This window comes from Lynx canadensis, chromosome C2 (genome assembly GCF_007474595.2).
Source record: "Lynx canadensis isolate LIC74 chromosome C2, mLynCan4.pri.v2, whole genome shotgun sequence".
Lineage (NCBI taxonomy): Eukaryota > Metazoa > Chordata > Mammalia > Carnivora > Felidae > Lynx > Lynx canadensis.
This window is the reverse complement of record NC_044311.2, coordinates 84,751,706-84,767,633: the sequence shown is the minus strand read 5'-3', so window position 1 is coordinate 84,767,633 and position 15,928 is coordinate 84,751,706. Positions and strand designations below refer to the sequence as shown.

At 43.0% G+C, this 15,928-nt stretch overlaps 2 protein-coding genes across 11 annotated transcripts in view; both read left to right on the top strand.

The window, feature by feature from the left end:
• ATP13A3 (ATPase 13A3) overlaps positions 1–4,780 on the top strand; it is an 89,388-nt gene extending 84,608 nt beyond the window's left edge. For 4 of the 5 annotated variants that reach the window (XM_030329078.1, XM_030329079.1, XM_030329076.1 and 1 more), the window contains one exon: positions 1,279–4,780. In XM_030329078.1, the coding sequence (XP_030184938.1) occupies positions 1,279–1,476 (198 nt within the window). In that variant the 3' untranslated portion in view covers positions 1,477–4,780. The remainder of the gene's footprint in view (positions 1–1,278) is intronic. The other variant, XM_030329080.1, reaches the window with a different exon arrangement.
• A 3,782-nt stretch (positions 4,781–8,562) lies between these two features.
• Positions 8,563–12,527, top strand: GP5 (glycoprotein V platelet). 6 transcript variants are annotated; one of them, XM_030329891.1, is made up of 3 exons: positions 8,563–8,647; positions 9,183–9,232; positions 9,626–12,527. In XM_030329891.1, the coding sequence occupies exon 3, from the start codon at positions 9,651–9,653 to the stop codon at positions 11,370–11,372; it is 1,722 nt and encodes a 573-aa protein (XP_030185751.1). In that variant the 5' UTR covers positions 8,563–8,647; positions 9,183–9,232; positions 9,626–9,650; the 3' UTR covers positions 11,373–12,527. The 6 variants fall into 6 exon arrangements, with proteins under 6 accessions (XP_030185751.1, XP_030185752.1, XP_030185749.1 ...); XM_030329892.1 differs by having other exon boundaries at positions 9,183–9,281; XM_030329889.1 differs by having other exon boundaries at positions 9,183–9,298.
• The last annotated feature ends 3,401 nt before the right edge of the window (positions 12,528–15,928 follow it).

Sequence of the window (15,928 nt, the reverse complement as noted above, 5' to 3'; positions counted from 1 at the left end):
TGAGCCGAAGTCGGACGCTTAACTGACTGAGCCACCCAGGCGCCCCATTAAAGTTTTTATTTTAAAGTCTTTTTGCTGCTCTCCACTGGCCAATTTAGAAACATATGGTTCAAAACCGGTGTTATAGCAAATTTGCCTCTCTCAATGATGAAGCCATTTGGGTGTTAGAATGTTGTCTACCTCGGTTATGTTACACTTGCACTTTGTGAGATTGCCTCCGTTGAGATTAAACCTACTCGTAGTTTGATGGCAAAACAAAACAACCTGGGATTTAGATTTTGCTTTGGAGAAGCAACAGCCAAAATAATTAGAAATTGACTGTTGATCTTCAGAGGTGAATATGACCACAGGTCTCTGAATAGTCATTTTAGTTACCTGATTTCAGGTTTAGTTATTTATCTCAAATTTCAATTAAGACCAGTTCTGAGGGCCTATATTGAATTTACATTTTTGTACAATTACTAGGGACTGCTTTCTTGTTCTTCAGAGACTGTTTATCTAAGATCACATTCATTAAAAACATCAGGATTGATCCAGAAGGATTTCAGTGCCAGCAGAGCTTTTTATTACGAAATAATTCTAAGAAACAGTACTCAGTTTACCTTTTCAGAAGTAATTTTCTGTGTACTTCTTTCCCATAGTGGAACACCAGGGGACACTATAATTAAAAAATGAAAATTTTTTTATGTTAATGAAAGTGTGTTAAAAGAAGTGATTGACAATAAACATGATATAAATTCTAATTTTGACCTAACAATATTTTCATCGTGCTTCATTTTTTGAAAGGTGACATTCACTAACAGTAACAATAATATTTAACAATGCTTTCTTCCAAAAAATGATCAGCGGCTAAGTTGCCAGGAGGAATGGTATTAAGAGATAATTTGAGATAGAATATGAGGGTCTCTATATTAAATATGAAAAATGTTTTCTTTCTGAATAGTTTAAAGTTATTCTTCGTACACTTGATGTTTTATGTGTTATAGAATTATAAAACCCAGATCTGCAAATTTTTTAAAAAATGTATCTGCACACAAGAGGATAGGTACATAAAACTAAATAAAATGAAATTGCATTGATAATTTAAAAAATCTTAAAAAATATGTTCCTAAATAATTGAAAGCTGACCTTTTTTACTTGAGTTTTTTTCATTTGTCATATGCAGAAGTCATTTCCTCTTACTTTTCTGTGTTGATGTACTGTGCTTTAAAAAACGTGTTAAAAACAAGCAGCCCTTAATCTACTAGTGTGTTCCCCCCCCCCCCCTTATTTTCTTAGGCATCAGTGGATCGGTGGGGAAAATGCTGCTTGTCCTGGGCCCTGGGCTGTAGAAAGAAGATACCAAAGGCAAAGTACATGTATCTGGCTCAGGAGCTCTTGGTTGATCCAGAATGGCCACCCAAACCTCAAACAACAACAGAGGCTAAAGCTTTAGTTAAGGAGAATGGATCATGTCAAATCATCACCATAACGTAGCACTGCGTCACTCTCAGTGGTATGCTGGTAGCAGGAGAATGTAATTTCCGGACTTTCCGATCCTGTGCGTCAGAATGGCACCATTTCAATTTATGTCTCTTCTAGTATAGCTGATTTGAGAGGTTTTTTTTTTTTTTTTTTTTTTTTTTTTTTTTTTTTTTAAATAAGACAGTGGGCCTGCCAGTTAAATTCATAATCAGTCTGTAAAGTCTTATGTCTGTATTCAGGAACTACATATTACATATATTTCCAGAATTTTCTTGTTACCCTCAGTGATGCTCTTTAAATAGGGTACAGAAGAAAGTTGATATTTGATAGGTTTTTAGACATCAGCTTCTGAGACTTGGTTAATGCGTTTAAATATATTTTCACAAACCCTTATCAGAAAAAGCCCTCATTTATTTACCACCCCTAAATTTGTGATTGATAAATAAAATGGGTGTTAATTAGCCTCTAGTGAAAATAGGTAGAAAGCCTGTTTTCATTTGATTCCAATATTTCTTCCAAAGAATTCCGTATATACACGGACCAGTTCCCTTTGATAGCCTAGGGGTGAGTTTTATGATGTTGCTTATAGAACAACTCAGGTAATTTCCATTTACGGTTTTATAATTTCTGTACAAACTGCCTGAGTTTTATTTTTCTAATTAGCAAGGTGCTTCACTGCCTTCTTCAGATGTCCCTCAAAGCTATTGAATGGATCTTGTGATCTGTCTGCTGTCAATAGTACGATTTACTTCAGTTAAATGTTGTAGAACCATAGAACCATTTTCACTAGGAAAAAAAGATTATTTCCTTTGGCAATAGATATAGATCTGTATTTCTAATATCTCTTCATAGCTGTTTTTTTCTCTCAGGTTTTATCATTTTAAAGATTTTTCTTTTCTTCTAGGTTTTTAATTACTTAAAGACAAGATAATAGTGAGTTGTTGGTTTGTTTTTTGTTTTTTGTTTTTTTTAGTTTTTTGAGTTAGACTTTTACCTCCTAAAAATTTTAAGGGTTGATATAAGTCTCCTATCAATAATGAGGCTTAAAAATGAGTGGTTTTGAATGACTGCTACTTTTTCAAAGCAGGATGAACTTGGTGAATTTGTTTTATGCCATTAGATGGCGCCAGAGGTCAGAGCTTATTTTGGATTGGATGTTTACAAAGGAGCATTTTTTGGTTGTAAAAATTTCTGGGGGGGTGGAAATTGGAATAAAGTTAAGACTAGACATTAATTGAGCCAAAAGAAATGTGAAAAAGATTTTTCGCCTGTTTTATCTGGTTAATGTTTAAATTTTAAACAAAATTAAAGTAACTTTAAAAATGCCTTTCTAGGTAAGATCCAGCAGCTTGGCAAAAGCCCACAGTTACGATAAACAAGGAAACTGATATTGCTATAAAATGGACACTAAACTGCTAAAACTGTGGGACGTTATCCTATGTTTTTCCTTAACTGGTAGCATGCTTGTGCTTTCCACTTCTAGCTAATCATTATTTTCCTGATAGATACGTACCAATTTATCAAATGTTAGCTGGAACTATAGAACCACACGGTTCTCATTTCTTATGCTGCAGAGACCTGAATGATGTTTGGTAACTATAGGAAAATGTAAGTTACACTCAGGATCACTGTTATTGCTTATTGCCACTGATGAATGATTCTTATAAAAATACAATCGAAGTTTTCCATCAAAAAGTATGATATTAATACACCTTAGGTAAGAACAGTTGTTCCATGAATGATTCTATGAAGCTATGCATCTTAGACCTCTTGAGCTGTGATTTAGCACTGTTTTCTATAGTTACTTATCTCGATCATTTTTTAATTTCCACATTCATTTCTGATATGTAACAGTGTTATTCTTAAGTGATTTCCCAGAATTGTAAATTTTATTATTTGATTTAAATACTGAAGCATATAATTAAAGTAATTGCTAAGTAGCAGCTTAAAAATCCAGTTATCGGATTGTATTTAACATCTTTAAGAGCATGATCATAAAAAGCTATATTTTTTACACCCTTTTTTTTAACATTTAGATTTTATAAGGGTTTTATATCTCATTTGTCCATATTGTTTTCAAAGGAATGAGGTTTTTAGGTAGGTGGAAAAGCATTTGTAGGAAGTTACATTTCAACATAGACAAGGTGGGTTGCTCAAGTTGTAATTGATGGTTTCCAGAATGTTATTTGAAGAATGTCTGTGAATCCAGGTGTGGGTCCTACTCAGTGCCATCGATAGACTGAGTTCTCTCTCTGTAGATCACCATGACATAGTAATTTTGATTCTGAATTTCACATTAAATTATTTGAGTGTATACAGACCTAAATTTAAAAATCTGTACATATATTATTTTGATGTATTAAAGATTAATAAATATTGCCGATTTAAATTTTATTTATGCACATACTTAAAGGACAGAAATGTCCAGGAAAGTAATTGTTAAATAATGATATGTAACTTTTTAACTTTTTAAATAAATAACAAGATTTTTAATGTGTGTCTCCCTCAGGGTTGTTTAAAGTTTTTTGTTTTTTTTTTTTCCTCCCTCAAATATAAATAGTGGTAACTATATGTTTTGTATCTTCTAGCACCAACTGCTGTAAAGCAATGCTGCAAATAATGCTTGAAGAAAAGTGGCTAAGCCAACAACAAAAGAAATACTTTTTATATTAGTTTTATAATTCTTACATTTGAGAGCTTTCCAAATTGCACTTGGATTTAAACAGAACTGTTGCAGTCTTGACTCTTATTTATTTTGTCTCCCGTGTTTGTGAAGATACTGCACAGTTTCAGAGGCATGGTAAATAACACATCATTGTCTATGTATTCTGTTCCCCAACTGGCTATAGATCCACTATCCAGAGAAGAGCAAAATTCAAGCTTTAGAAAACATTCTATAAGATCTCACGCATGCAATTTTGACATATCTGAAAATAGGTTTTTGTATATTTATGGTGGGAGGTGGTTGGGAACTTTTGACAAAATGTGGGGTGTTAATTTTTGTACAGTCTGTGGGCATTTACACATATTTTTAATGTAATAAAATTTGGTAATTATGTGCACATTAAATTAATAAGATAGTTACTTCCTGTTATGATTTGTGAATTCCCTAAGACTTTGGATTTTTTTAAGTAACTTTATATCAGAAATGATACTGCATCTTTATATTTTTTAAATTGTATTGCTGCTCAAGAATGGTACCCTGATGTCAAAAAGGCATACATTCATAATTGTACATTCAGCACTGTAAATAACCTTATGAAATCTTTTTTGGATTGAAAGCTATTCAAAATAAAAATTTAAATGATTGAAATGACATTTTTTTTCCTGCGTCCTTCTACATTTGTGTGCCATTTAGCTATACAAGTACTGCCCTCTCTGGATCTACTTTCCTACTTAATACTTCTCCATTCCCTCCCCCCCTTTTTTTTTTAACTTTGGATTTTTGAAGGGAATAAGTACCACATCCCACATATTTATCACATCGTGTGTGTGACCATCCTGTGGAAACCCATCTGTCAGATACAATGTAGAATCAAATGTTAACAGCGTAAGAAGGTCTGAGGGAAATAGTGAAATACAAGACTGGAGGCTTATAATCTATTAACAGTTGGGAAGATCAAACCCAGAGCTAATGCCATGTAAAACATGGTAAGTTTGAAGCAAAATGGCAGCTGTGGGTGCAAAAAGAGCATTCCAGGGAAAGAGTAACTGTGGAATTAATTACTTGGTGCTAGAAACCCCAGAGAAGGCAGGGTTTGTGCTGGGCCAGGAGGTCTCTCCGGACGTCATGGGTCCTACAGGAGATGTGCGTCCTCTGCTGTGGCCTGTGTGGCTGGCTGTGGTGTGATGGATTGAATGGATGGTGTGAAGGTTTAGTTTGAGTCCACATTCTTTCCATTCACTATGGTTTGTGTAGCAAATGCCATGTCCCCACAGCCTGTGTGTGGGCACCACCGTCCTGCATGTCTCTGTCTTCCCTGTGTGTTGCTTCCAGTTGCCATATTTTGAGTATGTATTGCAGGGAAGGAGGGAGTTGTAGGAGTCTGGATGAGACTGTCAGCGTTCAGAGTGCCCTGGTCTCTGAGTCACCATCCACCGAGGAGAAAAGCCTATCTCATCCAGGCAGACAGGCCAAATCTTACAGGCCAGGGTGACTTTTATACAGGAGTTGCCTCTTAGGACAGCAGATTTCTAACCTGTTCCGTGAATCCAAAATACGAAGGACGCAAAACACTGGAGCCACCAACTTCATTCGTTGTTCAAAATAACTTCTCGGGGCATCTGGGTGGCTCAGTCGAGCGTCTGACTTCAGCTCAGGTCATGATCTCACGCCTTGGGGGATCTCTGTTGTCAGCCTGTCGTCGCAGAGCCTGCTTCAGATCCTCTGTCCCCTCCCCCGCCTGCGCTCTCCCAAAATAAATATTAAAAAAAATACTTCTCAATATCCCATCCAGATTTTCAACGAATGGACTCACAATTTTCCTCTACCGTCTGCAAATTCCATACCCTTCTTGGGCATTCGAATGTCCTGCTCTCTTCAAAGAATTAACACTTGGAGGTCATTCTGATTGGAGTGCTTCCTGGGGAAGTAGGCCACAGAAGCCTACCAGAATTTGACACGAAGTCTTATGCTGATTTAAAATCTATACAAATCATGTATATATACTATGTTGCCCTTGTTATACATCATTCTGTTAGACATCAACACTTGCAGCTCTGATTTTTTCAAAGTCCACATGGCATTCCATTGCATGGGTATTTTCATAATTTAGATGACTACTTCCCTGTTGATGGTCATTTAATTTTCTTTTTCTGTTACAAACAACCCTGAAGTGTTTTTGTGCACAGTTTTTTTTTTTTTAAGTAGGCTCCACACCCAATGTGGGGCTTGAACTCATGACCCTGAGATCAAGAGTTGCATACTCTACTGACTAAGCCCATAGGTGCCCCATTTTGTGTACAAATCTTAATGAGCATAGACACGGTGTATTTTTAGCAGAACTGGACAGAGGATGTATATGTATATTTGTAATTGGTTGATACCGCTAAATTTTCCCCCAAAAGTTTGCTCCAATTTATAGTTCTACCACTGTAGTATGAGAATGTGTATTTCTTCACACTTCATAAAGTGCTAGATATTTGCAGTTTTTAAACATAAAAAGGTTATTTCAGTATGGTATTGGTACAGGGGTTATTAAATAGCCCAGAAACAGACCCACACATTCATGAGATGGTTGGTTCATGACTGTGGTAACATTGTTGTTCTAATGGCAGAAGGAATTGATTTAATTATATATAAATGGGGCTAGGCCAGCAGATTATCTTAGTGGGGGGAAAAAATGGATTCAACTCACACATCATACACAAAAATGAATTCTAAATGGGTTAAAGATCTAAAAACAAAAGACAAAACTATAAAACGAAGGCATTATAGGAGATTTGATGGGGGGGAGGAGGAGTGGAGGATTTATTTCAATACAAAAAAAATCATAAAAGATTGATAACTTTGGCTATATTAAGACTTAATATCCGGGGCACCTGGGTGGCTCAGTTGGTTAAGCATCTGACTTTGGCTCAGGTCATGATCTCATGGTCTGTGAGTTCAAGCCCCACATCAGGCTCTGTGCTGACAGCTCGGAGCCTGGAGCCTGCTTTGGATTCTGTGACTCCCTCCCTCTCTGCCCCTCCCCCCCCCACTCATGCGCTTGCGTGCTCTCTCTCTCTCAAAAATAAACATCAAATTAAAAAAAAAAAAAGACAACATCCATAAAAGGACATCATGAAGAAGATGAAAAAGCAAACTACCAACTAATTGAAGATAATTGACATCTATAACTGACAAAAGATTAGTATCCAGAATACATAAAGAATGCCTACAGTTCAGTTTTCTGAAAGACATAAACATACATATTTGCATATAGGAAAATGGACAAAAGAAAAGCACCCAAATTTTTTAGAAGATGAAGCACAAGTGAGCATTAAAAATATGAAAAGATGGGGCACCTGGGTGGCTCAGTGGGTTACATGCATGACTCTCGGTCTCTGCTCAGGTCATGATCCCATGGTTTGTGGGATCCAGCCCAGTGTCAGGCTCTGCGCTGACAGTGGGAAGCCTGCTTGGGATTCCCTCTCTCTCCCTGTCTGTCCCTCCCCCGTTCTGTCTCTGTCTCTCTCTCTCAAAAGTAAATAAACTTTAAAAAAATATGAAAAGATGCCCAAGTTTATCATTAAATGGGGGAAATGAAAAAAAACACCTGGAGAAAATTACTTCCTATGAATGGTAAAAATTAAATTTAAAAAATCAATTCCAGGTATGGGCAGAGGTAGGTATGAAGCACAGGAACTGCCACACACTAGGCATCATATATTGGTACAACTACTTTGAAATGCAGTTGGACATTCCTAAATTAAATTGAACATGTGAACACCCTTCAACTCAGTAATGCCATTTTTTAACATATTCTAGAATGTTTTTAGTCTTATTATTTCTAAGAAGAAGAAGAAAATGAGTGGAGCATTGGAGAATGTTCTTTGCTTTATTATTCCTAAATGGGGAAGAGAAGAACTGGAATAAAGAATTGGGGGGCACCTGGGTGGCTCAGTCGGTTAAGCGTCCGACTTCGGCTCAGGTCATGATCTCACAGTTTGTGAGTTCAAGGCCCGTGTCGGGCTCTGTGCTGACAGCTCGGAGCCTGGAGCCTGCTTCAGATTCTGTGTCTCCCTCTCTCTGACCCTCTCTGCTCTCACTCTGTCTCTCTCAAAAATAAAAGTAATGATAAAATTAAAAAAAAAAAAAAAAGAATTGGGACAACATGGCAAGAAAAGGAAGACTCGAAGTGTGGTCCATTTGGGGTATGGCTGCCACAATAAGCCCACCATGTCACTAAACTTTCCTAGCATCACAGAGTCATAATGTGCTATTTTATGGAGAAACTTCTCTCCTGCTCTTATCATTCCTTTGACAGTAAGACTCAGGTTACAAATGGTCTCTTCCGTTTGAAGATATCTGTCATTAAAAACCAGAATATGCCCTCTGAGATAAAGTCCTTTCCATGACTTTTATTCTGGTAAAGTCTTTATCCTCAGGATGCAAGGATACTTCCCTCTTCCTTTGGAAAGTGTTGAATCACAGGCAAAGCCCTAAGCCTTTCAGTTGCTTTGGGGTGCAGCACCATTTCAGGTAAGGCCAAATACTTTAAAAATTAGGGATGGGCAACTGGAGGGCTTGGTTAGTCTATATGTGCACAAGATATATGAAATTTAGTACAAGAAATGATTTGTGTACAATTCCACTTGGGAAACATTGTTTTGGCAGATTAGTACTACTGTGCATATTTCACGTGTACTTCAATGCCACGAGTTGGTATTAATTTTTTGTTAAGCATCTTAGGAATGACAGCTCCCTGTCAACAATTCTAGCTCTATGACCCTGGGTAAGTTACGTACCCTTTCTGTGTCTTAGTTTCATCATCCTTTAGCTGGGGTTAATAATAGCTACCTCATAGGGTTAGCGTAAGGAGTGAATGAATTAATGCAAATCAAGTGCTGAGAACCATGTATGGCATAACGTGATAGATATTACCTGTTTTTCTCACTGTGGCTAAATAGAGGTGTTCGCTATTCGAGGGTGTTATTGTTTTAGTAGAATAAGTACCGTGCATACAGCATGAGTGTGGTAAAAGGAATCGGGTGGTGGTTGCTGTTGTTTTTTACAGACTTTGCCGTTCCCTTCATGACTGCTGGTTATAGCCACCTCTGGGTAAAGGCGAGAAGATCAGGGCTCTCTTCACCTTGGGCACTGCTCAGTGATGCATGTGAGACATTCTTGAATGTGAGAATAATTATTTTCATCAGTTCCATGTAAGGATTTTAAAGTATTGGCTTTGAAAACGCTTTAATTTTAAGGCTTTAAACTGAGAGTAGAAAATCGGTAGAACAAAAGGATGAGACCTCGCAGTGTAGAATGAAAGTCTTTTCACCACCCCCTCCCCCCCATCCCCCCCCCCCCCCCCGCCCCAGGAAAATCTGCATTTCTAAGAAAAGAGGGATACTTAGTTGTATCTGGGTAACACTTAAAGCCAGTGATAATCCTGGTGGAAGGCTCTTGCCTCCGCAGGGTTGCAAGATCCAATGTGAGCGTTTTGTGTGTCGCCTCCAGACCTCCCGCTGCGGCCCTTGCAGACATGCTGAGAAGCGCCCTGCTGTGCGCGGCGCTGGGGCTCCTGCGCGCCCAGCCTCTCCCCTGCCCCCCCGCCTGCAAGTGTGTGTTCCGGGATGCCGCGCAGTGCACCGGGAGCAGCGTAGCGCGCATCGCCGAGCTCGGCCTGCCCGTCAACCTCACGCACATCCTGCTCTTCCAAATGGGCCGCGGCACCTTACAGAATCACAGCTTCAGTGGCATGACCGTCCTGCAGCGCCTGATGCTGTCGGACAGCCACATTTCCGCCATTGCCCCCGGCACCTTCGACGACCTGATAAAACTTAAAACCCTGAGGCTGTCGCGCAACAAGATCACTCATCTTCCAGGTGCGCTGTTGGATAAGACGGTGCTCCTGGAACAGTTGTTTCTGGACCGCAACGAACTAAAGGACATTGACCAAAACATGTTTCAGAAACTGGTTAACCTGCAGGAGCTCTTTTTGAACCAAAATCAACTCGCTTTCCTTCCCTCTCGCCTCTTCACAAACCTGGGGAACCTGAAAGTGTTGGATTTATCGAGAAATAATTTGACCCACCTGCCCCGGGGATTGTTTGGCGCACAGGCTAAGCTGGAGAAACTCGTGCTGCACTCGAACCAGCTCGTCTCTCTGGATTCGGGGCTGTTGAGTAGCCTGCGTGCCCTGGTGGAGCTGCAGCTGGACAGAAACCGCATCCGCTCCATCGCACCGGGGGCCTTCGACCGGCTCCGGAGCCTGAGCTCCTTGACGCTTTCCAGAAACCACCTGGAGTTCCTGCCCCCGGCCCTCTTCCTTTATTCGCACAATTTGACTTTCCTGACCCTGTTCGAGAACCCGCTGGAGGAGCTCCCGGAGGTGCTCTTCGGGGAGCTGGCCGGCCTGCAGGAGCTGTGGCTGAACTGCACGCGGCTGCGCACCCTGCCGGCCGCCGCCTTCCGCAACCTGAGCCGCCTGCGGGCGTTCGGGGCGACCCTGAGCCCGCGTCTGAGCGCGCTCCCCGAGGACGCCTTCCGGGGCCTGGGCGAGCTCCAGGTACTCGCCCTGCACTCCAACAGCCTGGCCGCGCTCCCCGGCGGCTTGCTGCGCGGCCTCGGCGGGCTGCGCCGCGTGTCGCTGAGCCACAACCGGCTGCGGGCCCTGCCCCGCGCGCTCTTCCGCAACCTCGGCAGCCTGGAGGGAGTCCGGCTCGAGCACAACCTGCTGGAGACCCTGCCCGGAGACGTGTTCGCGGATCTGCCCCGGCTGGCGGAGGTCCTGCTGGGGCACAATCCCTGGCGCTGCGACTGCGACCTGGGGCCGTTCCTGGCGTGGCTGCGGCGGCACCCGGGCCTCGTGGGCCGAGCCGAGCCCCCGCGGTGCCGCGGCCCCGGACCCCGCGCCGGCCTGCCGCTCTGGGCCCTGCCGGACGACCACCCCGAGTGCCGGGGCGCCCGCGGCCCGCCTCCCCGCTCCGCCGCAGCCCCCGCGGCCCCGGGCCACACGGCCTCGGTGCCCGACAGCTCGGAACCCCGGGCCCCGGCGCAGCTCGTGGCCGACGGCAGTCGCCAAGACCACAGCCTGTTCTGGGGTCTTTACTTCCTGCTTTTGGCTGCTCAGGCCGTAATAACGGGGGTCATCGTGTTTGCTATGATTAAACTCGGCGGGCTCTTTCGAAAATTAATCAGAGAGCGAGCGAGCGAGCGAGCGAGCGAGCTTTTGTTTGAGTCAATGGGACAACCTCGCCGCTAATTAAAACGTGGCCAGAGTACTGTCAGAGGTGGCTCGGGGGAGAATCCGGACGGGCTGCTGCTGTCTTCCTCTCCCCTCTCCCTCCCTTCACACCTCCTCCCCTCCTCCCCTCCTCCCCTCCTCCCTTCCTTCTTCCCTCCCTTTCTCCTCAATCCCACCTCCCCGTCTCCCTCCTCCGTCCCTCCCCTCAGCAGGCATCCTTGTCTGCCTTACAGGATGGATTGTTCTCTTAAGCTACTTTTGAAAAGCAGAACTCTTGCAGTTCTTTCCTTTGTCCTGTCTTTTTCTCACGTTGTGTGTCTCAGACCCGTGCACTATTTGGGGGAGCGCTGGGTTTCCTTCGTTCAGCGTTTATTTTTGGAGGCCTCCTCTGTGATAGGCGGGAGACAACACAAAGCCTTCCCACCAGGAGCTCGGCCCCCAGGGAGAGAAGCCACGAGGGTCAGTGGTGCGGGCTAAGTGAGGGGCAGCAGGAGAAACTGGAGGGGACTGGAGCAGAGGGACCCTCTGCAACCCTCTGCTTGCTCGAGGAGGAGCAGGTCCCCAGAGGTCTAAGTGCCCAGGGAGTAGGGGCCCTGGATCCTCGGAGTCCCTGTCCGTGCCTGCCCGGCGACCACTGCTCTGCCCGCCTGTTTGCCTTCTCTGTTTCTCCTTGCTTCCTGCATGGGTGAAGCGTGTCATTGTGACACTGGGTTGGTTTCCATTTCCTGGCACTAAATGCTACCTCATTTCACAAGCATTTATGGAACACCTAACATGTGACAGCTGTTCATGAATTTTAATGATAAGCTTGGTTTCTAGTTTATTATGGTGGCATCACGTTCTCAATTAGTCTTCCAACTGAGGGCCATAAAGCTCTTATTGCTTTAATTGGATGTCTGTGCTCTTGAGAAGCAGTGGTTTAAACATGGGCCGGACACTGGACAATCGTGGTGTCAAATCCCACCCCCACCAACTGCACAGGGCTTTGGGCAAGACACCTAAACTCCCTAAGCCTCCGGTGTCCTCCTGCCTGGCAAGGGATAAATAGTGCCTGCCTCACAGAGTTGTTGTGAGAGTTAAGGGCAATAAAGCGTGTGCTGACTTCGCCCAGTGCCCTGCATACAGTCAATGCTCAATAAATGTTAGCTCTTATTATTAAAGAGCAAGCAATTATTACTGCTGTCATGATCGCTGAAGAAAAGCTATGAGCTGGTTTCTTCTCTGTGCATTTAAAGGTGAGAGCAAACTTTCTCAGATGGGAGATTACATTCAATCACTTTGTCTTCCCCTTGGTTGGTCTTGGCCCTGGGTAGTCGGGCTCTGTGCTCACAGTCCCGAGCAGTAGGTCCTCTGAACACCAACCGTTGTGGAGCTGGAAGGGCTGCGTTCCTGGCGTTGGTAGGCAGACTTCTCCTTCAAGACCAAGTTCAACTGGTAAAGCCTTCCATGACTGCCCAGGCAGACTCAAGTGTTCCCTGTTGTGTCGTGTACTCTCCTCCCAGACTACCATGCACTAAGCACCCTTAGCACCCCTGTCCGGCCCGGCTCACCCTTCCCTCTAGGGCATGTGTGTGTTAATGTGACCCCTGCACTGTAGGCTTCTTGGCCCGACCTTGTCTTATTTATTTCGACTGCTCCAAAAACTGAAACTTATCCAAATCATGAAACCCAGACTTTTTGATGGAATGTGAACTCTAGTCCTAACCACTGTGTTCTTGGGCAAGCTACCTAGCTCTCAAAGCCTCTGTTTCTTCACCTGGGGAGTGAGGATAATAATGGCCCATACCATTGTGGCAAGGATGAAATGACCTAACCAAATAGTAAAGCCGGTGACTGGTGCGTATGGAGCTCAACAAAAGTTGGCTATCCTTATGATTAGCTCTTTCAGAACACACAGTGTTCTAACATGCCTCAGGGCCTTTGCATATGTTCATTCATTCAGCAGCTATTTGTGGAGTACCTCCTCTGTACCAGGCACTCTTCTTTTTTTTAAAAAAAATTTTGTTTTAACGTTTATTTATTTTTGAGACAGAGAGAGGCAGAGCATGAATGGGGGAGGGGCAGAGAGAGAGGGAGACAGAATCAGAAGCAGGCTCCAGGCTCTGAGCCATCAGCCCAGAGCCCGACGCGGGGCTCGAACTCACGGACCGCGAGATCGTGACCTGGGCCGAAGTCGGACGTTTAACCGACTGAGCCACCCAGGCGCCCCACCAGGCACTCTTCTAAGTGCAGGGAGAGAGCAGAGCGTAGAGCAAAGTACACGCTTTACATTTCAGTGTCCCCTCCAACGAAAACATCTCCCTGGAACTCCTGGCCATTATCTTCAAACATTCAGAAGAGTATGGAGAGCAACCTTGGATACCTCAACCAGCTTTATAAAAAGCTGCTATATTTGCTTCAGATATTTTTTTTTAACACAATAAAATATGACAAAGTTGCAAGTGCCTGCCTGTATCTCTTTTCTGTGCTTGTTCTTCTACCCTCCTTAGAGGTAAGCTACTTAATACATTTGGTGTTTTACATTCTCAGTGGTGTTTTGGTTTTTTTTCAATGTTTTTATTTATTTTTGGGACAGAGAGAGACAGAGCATGAACGGGGGAGGGACAGAGAGAGAGGGAGACATAGAACTGGAAGCAGGCTCCAGGCTCTGAGCCATCAGCCCAGAGCCCGACGCGGGGCTCGAACTCACAGACCGTGAGATCGTGACCTGGCTGAAGTCGGACGCTTAACCGACTGCGCCACCCAGGCTCCCCGTCAGTGGTGTTTTTATACTCTTTACACCTGTCTACAACCTTGAACAGCGGAAAGTAATGCTTTGCCTTTTTAAAAAGTTTTCTATAAATGATGCGACTCGGCATGTAGCATTCTTCAAACTTTTTTCTCTGGGCTCACAGTTTTTTAAGCAAGTTTGTTTATTTAATCTCTACACCCAACCGGGGGCTCAAACTCATGACCCTGAGATCAACAGTCGCATGCTTTTCTGACTGAGCCAACCAGGCGCCCCTCACGTATTTCTGAGATTTATCCGTAAGAAACATTTGGCTTTCGTTCATTCATCTTAATAAATGCATAATATTCTGTTGAATCAATTTTCCACAACTTACTTCTTCTATCTTTGATGGACATGTATTCCCATTGTGCTTTCTTTTTTCTTTTATTCCCCATTATTCCACATCCTCCTCATGATAATACCATAATTTTGAATTTTTGTAAATCTGTTAGGCATGGAATGGTATCTCATTGTTGATTTATCTTACATTTCCCTGATAACTGGTGAAGTTAACTTACTTTTTTTTAATGTTTATTTATTTATTTTTGAGAGAGAGAGAGCACAAGCAGGGGAGGGGCAGAGAGAGGGGGAGACACAGAATCTGAAGCAGGCTCTAGGCTCTGAGCTCTCAGCGCAGGGCCTGACACAGGGCTTGAACCCAAGAACTGTGAGATCATGACCTGAGCCGAAGCCAGATGCTTAACTGACTGAGCCACCCTGGTGCCCGAGAAGTTGAACTTATTTTTAAATGTTTAAACTTAAATATTTAGATTCCTTCTTCTGAAAATTATCTGTGCATATACATTGACCAATTTGTCTCTTTTTTTTAATTGATTTGTAGGATTCTTTACATTTTCTGGGCACTAATCCTCTGTAAATTGTATGCTTTGGAACTCTCCTTTTGCGGTTTTTGTCTTATTTCACAGTAGTTATGTTGTCTTTTGTGGAAGAGAAGTTTTAATTCTAATCTAGTCAAACTTAGCAGTATAACTTTATGGTTTGTGCTTTTAAAAGAAATTGTTTAAGAAATTCTTCCTACTCTCAAGTCATAAAAGTAGCCTCCTATATTTTCTTCTAAAAGTTGTAAAGGTTTGCTTTTCACATTCAGGTCTTTAGTCCACATGGATTTTTTTTTAATGTTTACTTATTTATTTTGAGAGACAGAGAGAGAGAGAGAGAGAGAGAGAGCACAGGAGAGGGACAGAGAGACAGGGAGAGAGAGAATCCCAAGCAGGTTCTCAGTTCCTTGCTCAGCGAGGATCCCCATGCGGGGCGTGCCATGAGGCTCAGTCTCACAACCGTAAGATCATGACCTGAGCCTGTATCAAGAGTCTGATGCTTAAGCAACTAAGCCAGCCAGGCACCCGGGAATTTGTGTTTTTTTATATGGTGTGACATAGGGAACGAACTGTATTTTTTCCAAACGTGCACGCCATTGCCCCAGCCCATTTGTCACATAATCCATCCTTTCCGCGCCGGTTTGCAAAGCTACCTCTGTCATTTGTCAAGTTTCCTGATGTGCATGGGTTGGTCCCTGGCTTTTGCATGGGTCAACCACTGGCCTATGGATCTCATCTTATACTCACTGTATTTATCATCATAGCTTTCATAATTCTTGGTACGGGGTCACCACTCCACCCTGTTCTTCCTTAGAAAAAGTCTCATCCATGCTGGACCCTTTGCAATTCTAAACACATTTTAAGATTAGCATGCCAAGCTCCACTGAGACACCTGCTGGAATTCTGATAGGGATAGCAGTGAATTTGTAAACCAGTCTGGGGCAGAATTTGCATTCTGTACATGG

Excerpts from the sequence above, each read along its gene's own strand:
- GP5 (XM_030329891.1), top strand. The coding sequence starts at position 9,651 with ATGCTGAGAAGCGCCCTGCTGTGCGCGGCGCTGGGGCTCCTGCGCGCC.